Genomic DNA, 14,518 nt, shown 5'->3' on the forward strand with positions numbered 1-14,518 from the left:
CTGGAAGCACGCAATTAGACACCACCGTTTTGCTGCACTTAAATATCAGCTTGCTATTAATATTGCTGCATTTTTATCTTTAAAAGAGGCTGATACAGGCAGATATTATAAATCCTCATATCAGCTTGTACAGTTAATGGCAGATATATAGATATTGGCATATGGCCAAAGTACATCTCAAGCTAGGATTGGGCGCTATGGCAATTCACAATTCTTAATTTAAATTATTAAAGATGTGATAAAATAACTGAAGTCACAGCACAATGTAATTAAACCTGATTTATTATGCTCTTATGTATTACGTATAGAAAATGGTGCAGATGGTCAGTGCTTTTGATCGCTGTTATGCTCATAAAAGCAGATTTTTACCATTTATTACAGTATTTATCTGGCTAATGCTGACTGCATGCACAAAACAATCCAAATGTCCTTTTAAATCTTTTTAAAACATTTTAACTTCTTCTTGCAAAACCATCTTTACAGTAAAACAATAGAACACATCGGACAACGACGAAAAAAACAATTCCAACTTATCAAAAATGGAAAAGGCTGCTTTCAGCCACCCTGGGTAGGGGACCTTTTTTTTTTTTTTGTGAGGCACCCCAGGCATCCTCACAAAAGGTAGTCACGCATCTTGATGGCGACAAATCCCACAATTATTCCACCGGTGCAGGTGGGGAAACAGCCGAGTGTGTAAAAAAAATTTCTGGTTTGTCACTTTTGACAGTCGCTGCTACGGAGGCCCGCGTGCTGATTTGGTCTAATTATGTGCAGCCAGATAGGGGGACTGTCACTAATGTGAAAGTGTGATAAATACTGCCACTGCCTGCAACTGTCAGCGCTATCAAATCTACCCGCGCTGCTATAGGTCTACCTCCAACCAACATGCCAGCTTCCAATAACCAAACACACCAGCTCTTTGTTTCTCTGCTCTATCCCCCTCTTTCATATCCCTGCTACGCACGCACCCAGGAGATAAAAAGCAAAACAATCTGTCAATTTCTCTAGATATCCTTGTGTTCCGCGCAGAGGCGTCAAAGTAAATATCGCACCATTAGAATTTCAAACAATCGAACAGATTTCTGTGACGTTGTTGGTTCAAACTGGCTGAATTATGAGCGCTGAGCTGAAATGACCACACGTATATCATACGGTGACAGACCGAAAGAAGATGGTCTAAAAACAAACAAACAAACAAATAAATAAAAATGAGACTATTATATAACGTAAAGAGCCGCCTGCAAGCTGCTCTTGATAAAGACGTTTGGTGAAGTGTTTAGGAGAGGATAAACAGATGCGGAGCTGCTGACAGTAGATTGATGTTACTTACCTCTAACAGGCTCAGATGGACTCCAATCAGATATGGCATGGGTGCACTATTGGGAATAGAAGCAAGCCACGGTCATTAGCAACAGAACTAATAATAACCTGCAAACAGCTCACCAGGACCAAGCAGAGGGAGCTGGTCAAGAACAGTACAGTGGATTTAATAAAAGGTTAAAAAAAAAAATAAAAATAGCTCAGCATTTGAAAAAAAATTTAACAAATATAAAATACCACTCTCAATGCAGAAATAAATAAATAAGAAAAATACAGATGGACAACTGACAAATATAACGTGAAATGAGTTTAAAGAGGTAAACTTTATTAGCGTCTTTCACTGTTTCCAGGAAGGGCCACTCTGAGCGGTGAAGGTGATTAGTGTAATTGGTGAGCGTCACTTTTCAGGCTCGCTGGAGTGTGGAGTGAGGCAGGGCTGGGTAATTAGATAGGTTTGGGTAGCTGCTGCTGCGGTTGCTCAATCAAGTTACGCGGCTAATAGGCTAGCCTTACTGCTGCATCTGCTACAGCCTCTGCCTCCACAGATGTAGAGAAAGAGACACACACATACACTCACAGAGAAACAGACCCTGCATCTACTGTACACTAGCTGAATCTGTTGAAATAAAATACTGAAACATAAGCAATGGTCACTCACTGAAATTTTATTCTGTGTAAAATTTCATTTGTAATATATGCTAACAAATAAGCTATATGTATATATTCTAACACATATATGCAGATAACACTTCAGTTGAATTCTGTTCAAATGAGGTATTATCTGTAATATATTCAAATAAATAACGAGTGGTCAGCCAGGTATTATTCGTAGTAATATATCACAACATTAAAATACAGTGTAAAGTTGTAATATATTATAAAAACAACAAATACTCAATTGGAAGCATAATAACAATGTGAGTTAGTGTGTGAGATCTAGCACCTCTTGTGGCGCAATCCCTAACTATGAGTGAGTGACTGTCTGTGGCTGAGTGAGTGAATGAGTGTATGTAAGTGAGGCAGTGAGTTACAAGCCGGTTCTATGAGCTTTTGAAAGCATGTGAAAATGAGCAGTAGACAAAGCTGGCACAGCGTTGGCGTTCTACTGCTAAAAAACAAAGGTCTTGACATAAATAAAACAAAAAAAACCTAGCAATTCTATATGAGGCCATTCTGGAAAGAACTTTTCCTTAAGTCATACAAATCACTTTGAATCCTCGGAAGCAGATGTAGTGTACAGCTCAGCGAGTGCCTACCAGGCCAATTACACTGCGTTTAAATGCGTTCTTCATTTTGTCCGCTCATTTACGCAGGCAAGTAAAAGGAAGTGCTGTAGGTGACACTGGGGTCGAGCACAGCAGCATGAGCCAATCAAAGCGAGCGGGTATTAACCGTATGGCGAGCTAATGCAGAGCAGAGTGATATGTTAGCCTGTGGTAATGGCCGAAACCCAGAACTCGCATGCAGAGACCAAAGCGCCTGTGGTGAATATATTCCCATGCAAAAAACACAAGGACTCGGCACGCCAGACGCAGTGGGGCGATGCTGGTTTAAATTTACCAGATTTTTGGTCCGATTTATAATATTCAAATCCACTGAGGCTTCAGACATGCTGGAAGATGGGCTTAACCAGCCACAGAAATCAAATATTTAGGAAGTTTATTCTGAATGTTCATTACATGCAGACTTCCCTGTGTGCTAGACATTGAGAACGGTGTAGATTCTGAGCTTTAATCACAGCTGGAGCATGCAGCACACTTAGCCTCGCTGAATAACTCAAATAATAATGACCTCAACAAAAAATGGATGGCAGGCAAAGCTGCATGACTCTAACACCAAAGCAAAGGGCACACACACACACACGTATGAGTTCTGAGCTCAAAGCCATGGGCAAACCTGAGAGAATGTTGGCTAAGAGAGGACTGATATGTAAGAATATATATATATATGTGTGTGTGTGTGTGTGTGTGTGTGTGTGTACAAACGTTTCTCTGTAATGCTGAATAACTGAAAGAGAAGGAAAGCGAGTGAATGTAGAAGCAGTGGTCTTACCAGCAGTAGTCCAGCAGGTGTGGGGGAAGTACAGGGATGTAGATGTGTTGCCAGTGCATAGGGTAGAGCATGGCGGCGGACCCATGCACACATGCAGTTAACTATAAAGAAATGAGAGCAAAAAAAAAAGAAAGAAAGAAAGAAACGACACAGAGACATACTTATGAGTCCCCCTGTAATCACAGACAGGAAAACCCTCCTTCAGAAAAGCTACTGTGGATGCAAAGCACATTATTCAGCATGCTATGCTTCAGGGGATTCTATATAACGTGGGCCAGGAGAGCAAGCACAATCACAGTTAGGCTTTCATCTCAAAAACCAAAAAATATATCACACACATTAAACACAACTGGTTTCTCCTTTTTCTTGCTCCGATGCGTACAGGTTTAGGAAACTAAATGGACTCTATGGCATCAATCTAACTGGATTTATTAAAACATTCATTCATGTTGCTGTGCAAAAGTCTGAGACCTACCATACAGAGGTTTTTTTTATGAAGTATATGTTATTCTTTTCAGAGTCTTGACAGTTATACATCCTACATCCTTTTAGCTCCACAGTGTTGAGTCGTCTTTTCAGACAGGGATGGACAGACATACCTGTGGCTTTTTTTTCAGCTCTTAAACGAGACTGAAGCTTGATTTCCTTCTCTCTCCTTCTAATGTTTATCTAATAATAGGGATGATATTAGGGTTCTCCAGCTTGATTGTTCCTGAATTTCCCAGTCCTTGTGCACATGGATTATCTGATATCTAACCCCATAGATTTCTCCCCCAGTATATCACTTGATCCTAACAGTTACTTTGACAGTAAACAAAATAAATAATACTGTGTGTCAGACTTTACAGGGTATTGTGTTTTTTCTGCTTTTCTTATCAAATTTAGTTTCAATTCAACATCTGAGTGATGAAATGCAGTTTAAAATGAACATATATACAACTGCTCCATTGTTGCAATGTTATTAGAATACAATGAAGGGCTTTTAAGACCCTTCAATAAGAAGAGTAAATGAAGGCAATAAACAAAAAGCCAACAGTTAATTGTACGGCTGGTGTGGCGAAAACCCAAGTGAACCCTCTTCACACCCCCAATCCATGCTTATGGCTACCTAGCAATTGCAATGACCCCCCCAACCACACACACACACACACACACACACACGCTCATCTCCCAGATTAAAATAACATGATTAAATATGGAAAAAGAACAGAGGTCTGAAGGCTCCTTTGGGACTTCATTAGGGCAAATTGCCAAAGAATGAAACATGAGTTAGCCGAGAGAGACCGTGAGCCGCTGGAATACCAGAGGGAGGCAGGCTTGGTGAGATTTTTTTTTTTTTTTGTGGGGTGAGGGGGGTCTGCTTGACAACTGGAGCTTCCAGTAATGTGTGAACCCCTGTTCTAAACTATCATGAGACCACCCCCCCAGCTCACTGACACTGAATGTCACAAGTGACCAGTGAAAGCAGTCAAGCTTGGCCACAGCACCGCAGCCAGCTTAAAATGTCTCCTTCCCGTTTCTACCTACGCAAGGCCAAGCGTAATGGAGGGCAGGCATATCGTCGTGCAAGTTGGCAAAATGTGTGTCTTTGTGTTACATTCTAAACAAGACACATTGCAGACATCCACTCCAGCCAAGATGAGTTTTAATTAAGAAGAAACCAGGGCTTGTTCTGCATTTTTACATATGCAAATATGTTTTGCCATTTTCTTTGTAAATAAGTAAACCTAAGCAGTGACATCTAATTGTGTCTGGGTAATTTAGGAATAATAAATGAATATTAATATCATTTCACACCAGGTGGGTATCAGACGATATCAAAGCTCCCAGACATGCTCCCTTCCATTGCTGTTTCCCTTAAATGACCCTGCAACAGCAAGCGAAGTCGAGGTGGTCGGCGTGCTGCTCCGGAACACTTTTCTTCAACTGTGCAAACAGGTTGCGGTCTCATTTTCTGAAGAGAAACCTTTCCGTACCACGTAGCGATGCGGAAGATGACTCAGGAACGCACTCCAATTATTTCAACAAAGCTTAAAGACAAGCCCCATTGGCTTGATTTATTTTGAACTTAAAAGGGAGCCTCTATCTCTCTTCAGAGCGCTGGGAAGAAGAGGAGGTGGTGAAACCAAGATAAATATTAGAAGGTGAAATTTAGAAAACAAATTAGGCACAATCTAGTTTCAAAGCCGTTTTTTTCAATAGACTACCTTAAATAACCCGTAACGCATAGATGAGAACCAGCAAATTCTTTTCTCCGTCTCCTTTTTTTCCAGAATTAATGAAAGAAAATTGCAGTAGAAACCAAAGATGAAACTCTTACAGTCACTCTCCACAATATTCAATAGCTGGAGCAGAGCTGCTGATAAAATATTTGCTAAGCTGATAAATATTTAACGACAGAAGCCAAATGGCTTACATGGAATCCCCCCCAAAAAAAGGTGGGGAGGTGTGTGCTTGATATTCCATAAGATGGAAAAGAACAGATCCTGTCTACGAGAACAAATGCTGGATTATGGCTTGTTTGGGTGTGGACCGGGTGTTTGCTGGGCTCCCTGAGCTATGGAGCTAATGAGCAGGCTCGGAGTATGTTAAATGGTGGCCAACCAAACACTGTAGATTACAGAGAGGTGACCGGGCTCACAGGAAAACACAAGCCTATCCAACCATTAGGGACATCCCACAGCTGGGTATCTCCACCCCAGCCCAATTACGCTAATTTCTGTGTGACCGTGTATGCTGTGAACCTCCAGGTCCTGGAATCTTTACCATGTTGAGATTTAAGGAACTGATTAATAAACAAGAAATATTTATGATTTCCATTGGAATCACTTTCAAGAAAGCTGAATACATCTATGACTTAATAACAGAGTGTCAAGGCTGAGCTGTAATAGGTCTAGAAATAACAGGAAATGAATCGAGAAGGCCCAACAGGAACAGAGTATTTAAACTGTGTGCAAAAAAAAGGGCCCAGTAAATTTCTCTCAAAGGGAATAAGCAACACATCTGAAGGTCTAGCCCTTCTATGGACACCTTCCAAAGACAAGTGACATTACTGATGCTGTGGTCTTTGATTCAGAGTTGGGAAACTGTAATAATTCAGTAGTGCTCCTTGTACCAACTCATACAGAATGACAGGACAGGATCAGTTCCTGGTAAGCTTCCTGCCTACATTTAAAGCAGATTCACCACCCGGCTCACATCTACTCCATTGTGGCGGGTTGAAGTAAGCGTCAAAGCCTCCAACACCACCAGCTATAGTCATTTATGTTCGTGTGAAGAAGTTTTCTTGTTCTCTTTGCATCAGAGAACGTGTCCATAGCAACCCCTGGGAAAGGAGACAAAGGCAAAAAAGTCCTGATCTTTGATAAGAGCAACACTGCAGACAGCAGCATCGCTGTGATTGGGGGCAGAGTGAAGGTGTGATGCCGCATGACAAGGGGTGACAACACTGGTGCGTGCACCAACTTCTCCTGCAAGGCGCCAGGCTCCTCTCCCCTGGTCCTCGGCTTGCTTCCCAATTACCACAGCCTCCTTCCCAGCTCCTGTCGACAAACTAGCATGCCGCTAAGACTAGCGCACCACTAAGAAGCAGGTGGCACCAAGAGAGAAGAAAAGAAAAAGGTGCGGAGAGGGCACAGGGAGGTAAACACGAGATAATAATAATCCATCCCCGTAGCACACATGGGGGAAAAAAGAGAGGAAGTGGCACAGGATGAGAAGTATAGAAGTATCTATCAAAGCCCGGGGTATGAGAGATAGCTTGGAGAGGGCACAGAAATGAGACCGTGGAGTGCTGAGCAGAAAAAAAAGAAAGGAAACTGACAAAGAGAAAGTATGGGAAGGGAGAAAGGAAAAAAAAAAGTGAGAAGTCTGAGGCCAAAAGGAACTGCGGTGGCTAGCACCACAGGCCAAGACAGGATCAGCTCTTGTTAGCATACCACTGACAGCATGATGAGAAGGCTGCTGTCAGGACTGGGGGCCGGCCGAGGGGGGTCTCGCGGATGAAACGCGCGAGGGGCCTCCCAGTTGACTAGTTAGAGGGCGCCTGATGCAGCACAATTATACTGGCATATGACAAGGCTGCACGGGCGGCTGCACTCGCGAGCCAGGCGACACGGCTTTAAAACAGTGGTACTCCTTACCTCTGGTCACGAAACAGCGATAAGTCAACTGATGCATTGTTGTAAGATCATGATTTATTCCTTTGCTTTCCAACACAGCCGAGGCTGCACCCATGTTCTGCTAGACTGACACAGCAGGTACACCGGGGGCCCAAACACCGAGGGCCGGCCTCAAACATACATAATGTATGCCTCTCTCCCTTTCTCTCTCTCTCTTTTTCACCCCTACTCTCTTTATTTATCCTCCTAGTTCTTTGCAAGGACAGCAACAGCAGTCTGACCACACCCCGCCCAGTGTCACATCCTCTCCTGATGATGAGAGGGGATGAAAGAAATGCTGTGACAATACTTCATGTGGGTGCTTCAGTGTAGATCATTTGCAGATGTTTAACATTCAGTAAAAATAATACAATTAAATTCCACTTAATGATTTCTCCGCTCAGACACTAAATCTAATACCAAAAACATACCTGGTCCTAGTACTAACCCTAATGATGATAGCAATACAAAGACTAATAATAATAATAAAGTATGCATAACAATATTAACTACCATTTAGTTTTATTAGCCATGTTACATTATTAATCTTTTTTACAGTATCACTGCCTCCCTCAGCCTTATTTGGAATTCCCAAGTTTGTATCCTGTCTGAGTTTACAGTGCGCAGAAAGCAGGACACAAATATATCATACAAGTATTGGGAATCCTTGTAGTTGGTTTTTTAAGCTCCTCCCACCTTCAAATGACATCATCAGAAAATGGTATTCCCATGCATCAAGAAATGTCACCCTAGGGACTAGAGATTCAGCACTGTAAGATGGGAGTATTAATGTTTTCAGCTGAAGTAGCAATTGTTCTATTTTTAGTTTTGGCCAGAGTGCCCCTTTAAAAAAAATGAAGCATTTGTTCCATTTATTTTTCAGCTTTTTTATAATAGCAGATAAATATCCTAAAATTATAGTTCAGGACTTTATATTTCCAAAAGAAACAGCACTGGAGAGTTTCAGTGATTGTTCCACAGACTGTGATTTATTTTGAAATGTGCAATAAATTTAGCAAAACCCCAGTTATATTTCAAATTAGGCTTTTCGGAATTTCTAATTAGAAAATTCATTCATTACTTCTTAGATAAGCTCGGATATCCATATTTTTGAACAAGAACAGCTGACCCTAACAGATATTCTATATTAACTGAAAATACGATAAGGCTGATTACACACTGGCACATAATTGTTCACTGGATCGGCGAGGGTGAGTTAACAAAGAGAGAATGATGGGTTTAGGATTTGGGAAGATGAAAGGCTTAAGTGAAGGGGAGCCCTAATAACACCAGGCTTCATAGTAAGTCTGTTGGCATATTAGTTTCATAAACTGGAGGTCGGCTGCCCCCTCGTTCTGGTAAACAGTAAATCACGTTAAAAAAGGTTGTGGGGGGGGTGGGGAGGGGGGCTCTTTACTCAAGAGGCTAATGATTTACACATTCTAAACCCTCGTGTCAGTGAGCACGCGGAATGATGGCGGCGGCCTGGAGGAGTGAAATACTGCACAGATTGGGTCATCCTGAAGGAGGCTGCTTGGTTCCGGCGCTTTGGGCAGGATCACTTGCTCTTCTGTTACAGATAACTCTGCAGAAGGCAGAGATAACATTAGCCTGACATCACTCGCTCCTTTTCCCTGAACCATGCTGAAAGTCTGGGCTGCACACTCCCCGGTCCCCCCACCCCCACCCCCACCCCCCTGCACCCCTTCCCCACGCGATAAGCTTCCACTCCCTTTCCAAGTGAAGAGGAGCTGGACAGAAACTATGTGAAAAAGCAGGAGCTTCAGTAAGTGATAAAATAAACCTAACCTGACACTACAGCAAAACACTAGTAAAAGTAATGAAGCTAAAGGTCCTTAAGCCAATGTGTGTAAGATGAGGTCAGCATGATCATGTAGTGCTTACAGTGCAACAAACATTGTTTTAGAGTTCAAATAATATGCTTTGTTGATTTTCTAAGCTAAACATATACATCTCTTTATTAGATACAGCCTTTCCTTTCAAACTGTGGTAAATAATTATTTATTCTATTTATTTGCTGAGTTTAAAGGAAAAAAGCATACATAATAATTATGCTCTATCTATCTTTTAAACAGGTCATATTTTATTCTTGCCCCCTCTCAGGTTTAATATACTCAGCAAATAAGCAGTTTTTAAAATGTGCAGGAGTGTGTTCTTTGTAGATGATATGCTTTATTTTCACTTCAAGAGAAATCAACAAAAATGTCATTTGACCACAGGCACCTACATTAACGACAGTACATAAAGAACATAAAGAATTGTATATAAATGACGTGGCACATAACTATGAAATTCCTCTTCTCATAAAGTGATTACATGTTACTCATTTGTAGCTCACTGAACCAAATGCAGATGTTCAGATGTCAACCTTTCTGTCAAAACCACATCTGTCAATATGGAGAGGAGGTGTTGTATTATACTCTGAATTAAAAGTGAATGCCTTTGGGTCTTGTACAATCTTATTTCATGCAAAGACAAAGGATCTATCACACCTTTAACATGTTTAGCATAGCGAGACATGTAAACAAACATCTAATCTAACATCTAAACAAGTGCGGGCTTGAGCTTAGAATATAAATCAAATGCAAACGATTCCCTGCATAAATTAATGATATAATTATATTCCTACATACAGTATCAATCACTTTATATGGCAAATCAAACGTATAAAAAGATGTTACAGCAGAATGCAGCGGCATGAATAATTTCTGAAATAAAAATGCTTCTGTAAAAATACCAGTTCAGGAAATGGTGGAAACACTGATAAGATGAGGAAAGCGGAAGGGCTACTCACAGTGCTAAGCTTGCTTGAGGTAATGATGATGCGCCGCTCATGCAGCATGCTGGCATACAGCTGCAGCATGTTATTCACGTCCACTGCCACAAAGTACTCCGTCAGATTTCTCTAATGGGGGGAGTGAAAGGCTGTTATATATTTGTACTGCTAAAACACACAGTAAGCACCATAATGTATTTTTAACAAGTTTAAAATAAACAGGAAAAAATGGCTTTTTAAAAGTACATCAGTTTACATTGGGAGTTAACTATATTCAAGCCTCTAACACCGGCAGCACTCAGAAAAATTAACAGGTTCCACTGGTTTTTCAGCAAAATTCAACCATTGTTTTTACAGCAGTGAAGGTTGCAAAATGCACAATGCAGGTTTTATTTTATAATCATTGATCATCAAATACATCTATGAAATGACCAGAAAATAGGGGATTTATGTACTTTTGGTAAAACAGATCTGAAAACAAAAACTCCACATTCAAATATGCAATTAATGCTCATATATTTTAAAGAGTCGAAAAATGCAAATCGACTTTACCATCCCTCTATTAATCAGACAATGTTTAACATTACGTACCGCTTGAAATTGCTTAGAGATTAGTCTTGTTTCATTAATTCTCACTTAAAATGAAAAATGATTTACAAATGACAGCTTTTATCAACAGAAAAGTGTCTCAGGAATCAGACAGCTAGATGTTGATGACATTAAGAAGTGTTAGTCATCTGGTTCCTACCACTAACGCTATAAATAATTCTGATCTTGGTAAGCCTTTCTAGAACAGACCATTTTGCATCAAACCACACAGAGCTCTGTGTTCACACCTTGACCACACCGTTACTTTAGAAAACTGGTGGATTTCCCCTTTATTTTATTTTATTATATAAACTTTATGGTTTATAAAACAGACACACCTGACATATTTAAGACAAATATGTGATTAATACATGTGGTAGCACAGTTCTAAAAAGTGTTCTGAGCTTCCATCACGCTGTAGTGATGAACAAACGTGAGAAGATAACCTTCTGAAAAAACACTGAATCTGTTTAGGGTTAAAGGCTTGTACCTGCTAGGGGGGAAAAGTGAGGCTTCACAGATTAGAAGGGCACTTAAGGTACTGATGTACTTACACTTTCAGGTATGGTGGGGAGTCCATTAATATCTGGAGCTATGAAGTATGAGTGCTATAAAAAAACATGAAACAGAAAGAGAGTTGTCACAAGGCTTAGGAAGAGAAGACACATCCTTCAGTCACTCACTCACTACTGATCCTCCATTTGAAGGAAGCAAAAAGTTTATCACCCCCCCTCCTCCACCACCACCACCACCACCACACGAGAGCGAGAGTCAACACCAGGTTGGAGCCCCTGTGGACAGTGCTAGAGGAGGTGAAGGGGGAGAAAGTCTTTATTAAGGCACAGAAAGCCAACAGCTCTGTTCCAACAGGATCAGAGGGGTCCGTTTGAGCGAGCCGAACAGGTTTAATGTCTGGATCAAAGAGGCTCCGGAGCAAGAGATCCCCACACTACACGCTAACTTTGGAGATTTTGTTTGCCTGTGTGGCGTGTTTCTCTCTCTCTCTCTCTAACTCTCTCTCTCTCTTCTAGGCCATGCCTCATTGTGTGCGAAGAGTGCCCATCTGTTGCTGAGCGCTTGAGTTCAAGTCTCTCTTGCCTTTGCATATGCTCTACAAACAAAGGCAAGTTTAACTCATGTAATATGTTAAAAAGACGAAAAAAGAGCTTGATTTGAATTATTTAAGCTCAGAAAAATATAGCTGTCAAAAGAAGCATGCACAAAAGATACAGCTATTACTGATATCTACTGCTGTATCTTTCTTGATCAATCCCTGACACAAAAGCTAACTCAATTGTATGTACATGTAAAATAGCATATTATTAAGGATGGTATGTTGTAAACACATTCTGAAATTCCCACTGTCATGCGTGGGGTCACATAATGGGACTTGTACTGAATGGCTTCTATTGTATAAATCGTAAATCTGAAAGTATTATTTGTATCGTGTGATTTTAACAACACACTCACTGGACTGAATTAACCCTTACTCTGTATCTTTTTCACAAGAAAATACATTCTCTAGGGGATCAACACTAATGTACTCTAAATTGTTTAAGTCCCTTTTGTGAGCTTACATTGGATTAGAGTCCATATTGTGTTAGTGTTGGTGATTAATTATTTAAACTGCATTTTATAACATTCATCAACAAATGTGACAATAAGAATGGCCTGTTATTTTATCCAACATTTATGAGACAACACTCATGGAAAGGCTTATCTGGACTTGTAATTGGAGAGATGCTTACTGCAGATAGATGCAAACATTCTGATTGGTTACACGGCCCATTTGCATATTCGTTTTTTATTACTGAATATGCAAAGGCCATCATAGCATTAAATAACATACAGAATTTATTTAATATAACCTGCGTTCACTACGTAACCTTAGCATACATGTGTGCATATATTTAATCTTAGATATGAGACATGGGATTAAAAAAATAATAATAATAAAAAATCTGGGGCCACTATATATATATATATATATATATATCAGGAATGGTATGGTTAATTATTATAATATTATAAAATTAATTATTATAATAAACGAGTGTGCCAAAAATAGCATGCAGAGCCTGGCTCATAATCGTCCCCGTCTATGTGCAGGCACATGTGTGTTTATTTTCCCACACAGAGCGCCTGATTGGCCTCTGTGTCGTGGGCTGCAGTTCCAGCTGGCTGTGGCCAGCTCTGTGTAGCCATGTTTATAAAAATCACACATTATCAGAGCGCTTGTTATCACTATGCTCTGCCTGCCTGCCTGCTGCTCTCCCTGGTGTGAGAAGGATCCGAGATCCCACCCCCTCCTCACCCCAACCCCCAACACACACACACACTCTCTCTCACACACAAACACAAACACACATTCCCTGCATTACTGAACACACAGTAGCACTGACAAAAACCACAGCCTTCACAGCAAATCTCCAAACCCAATCATCCTGTTTCAAGATTTCACCATTCCCCCACTTTCCCAGCATTAGAAACCTGCAGAAGGACACGGACAGGTGAACCCACCACCTGGTGAGAAGGCGTTCCAACGTTCAGACTTAAAAGCAAAAGGCATTGCTAAGAAATCCCCTTTGATGACTGGACCAGGATTTCTGCTGCCACATCCGGATTGGATTGGTGCTTAGCGATGGCGGACGATAGCAGAGCTTACTAACTAAACATTCAGCTTAATCACCTGGGGACAAAACCAGAGTTCTGAATGAAAGAGTTAAGCTGTTGATAAACACAACTGACAGCGAGTTTTTTTTTTTTCTTTTTTTTTGGGCATGGTCATTCCTTTCAAAACAACTACTCTCACAAAAAAGCTTACTAAATGGTTCCTGATTTAGATATACACCAATCATATCATTACCATGAACTCATTTTTCTACACACATTTTTCCATTTTATCAACTCAACTGACCACACAGCTGCACTCTGCAGTTCTACAATTACAGATTGTAGTACATATGTTGCCCTGCATACATTATTACACCACTTTTACAATGTTTGTCTATTGTCAGGATCACCACAAAGTGAGAATGAATTATATACAACACTTCAGAGACTCTGACACAGTGGTGGTGTGTTAAGTGTGTGTCGTACAGGTACGAGTAGGTCACACATTGGCCACTGTATTAGACAAACCTGCCTTGTTGGTCCACTTTACAGACGTAACGTGAGAGCCAGCATCTCATCTGCTGCTGCTGCACACTGTGTGCTGTGCTGTGGTCAAAGGACGCTGTTGGCTGGATATTTTTGGTCAGTGACAATGAGGTGTTAAAAACTCCAGCAGCGTTGCTCTATCTGATCTACTCATACCAGCACAACACACACTAACACACCATGTCAGTTTCACTCCGGTACTAATGATCCACCACCAAAATAATACTGCTCTGGGGTCCTGACCATTAAAGAACAGGGTGAAACTGGACTAAGAAAATATTCAGGGCAACAGAAGGAATACAGCAGAGATGTACAAAGTGCACCTTCTATTGTAAGTGGAGCTAATAAAACTCATGAGTCTAGAAAGAGGTATTAACAGAGTGTAGGAAGTGGTTGTAAGCAATATATAAATCCATAGCTTAGCAAGTTTGGGCTTGTGGTT

At 40.8% G+C, this 14,518-nt stretch overlaps 1 protein-coding gene across 2 annotated transcripts in view; it reads right to left on the bottom strand.

Annotated features, from left to right (window-relative positions):
- Positions 1 to 14,518, bottom strand: part of dennd1b (DENN/MADD domain containing 1B) — a 97,191-nt gene that overhangs the window by 35,564 nt on the left and 47,109 nt on the right. For both annotated transcript variants that reach the window (XM_066647387.1, XM_066647386.1), the window contains 4 exons: positions 11,472 to 11,525; positions 10,348 to 10,458; positions 3,373 to 3,473; positions 1,331 to 1,376 (listed from right to left, as the gene is read on the bottom strand). In XM_066647387.1, the coding sequence (XP_066503484.1) occupies positions 1,331 to 1,376; positions 3,373 to 3,473; positions 10,348 to 10,458; positions 11,472 to 11,525 (312 nt within the window). The remainder of the gene's footprint in view (positions 1 to 1,330; positions 1,377 to 3,372; positions 3,474 to 10,347; positions 10,459 to 11,471; positions 11,526 to 14,518) is intronic.

Source organism: Hoplias malabaricus, chromosome 16, assembly GCF_029633855.1.
Source record: "Hoplias malabaricus isolate fHopMal1 chromosome 16, fHopMal1.hap1, whole genome shotgun sequence".
Classification (NCBI taxonomy): Eukaryota; Metazoa; Chordata; class Actinopteri; order Characiformes; family Erythrinidae; genus Hoplias; species Hoplias malabaricus.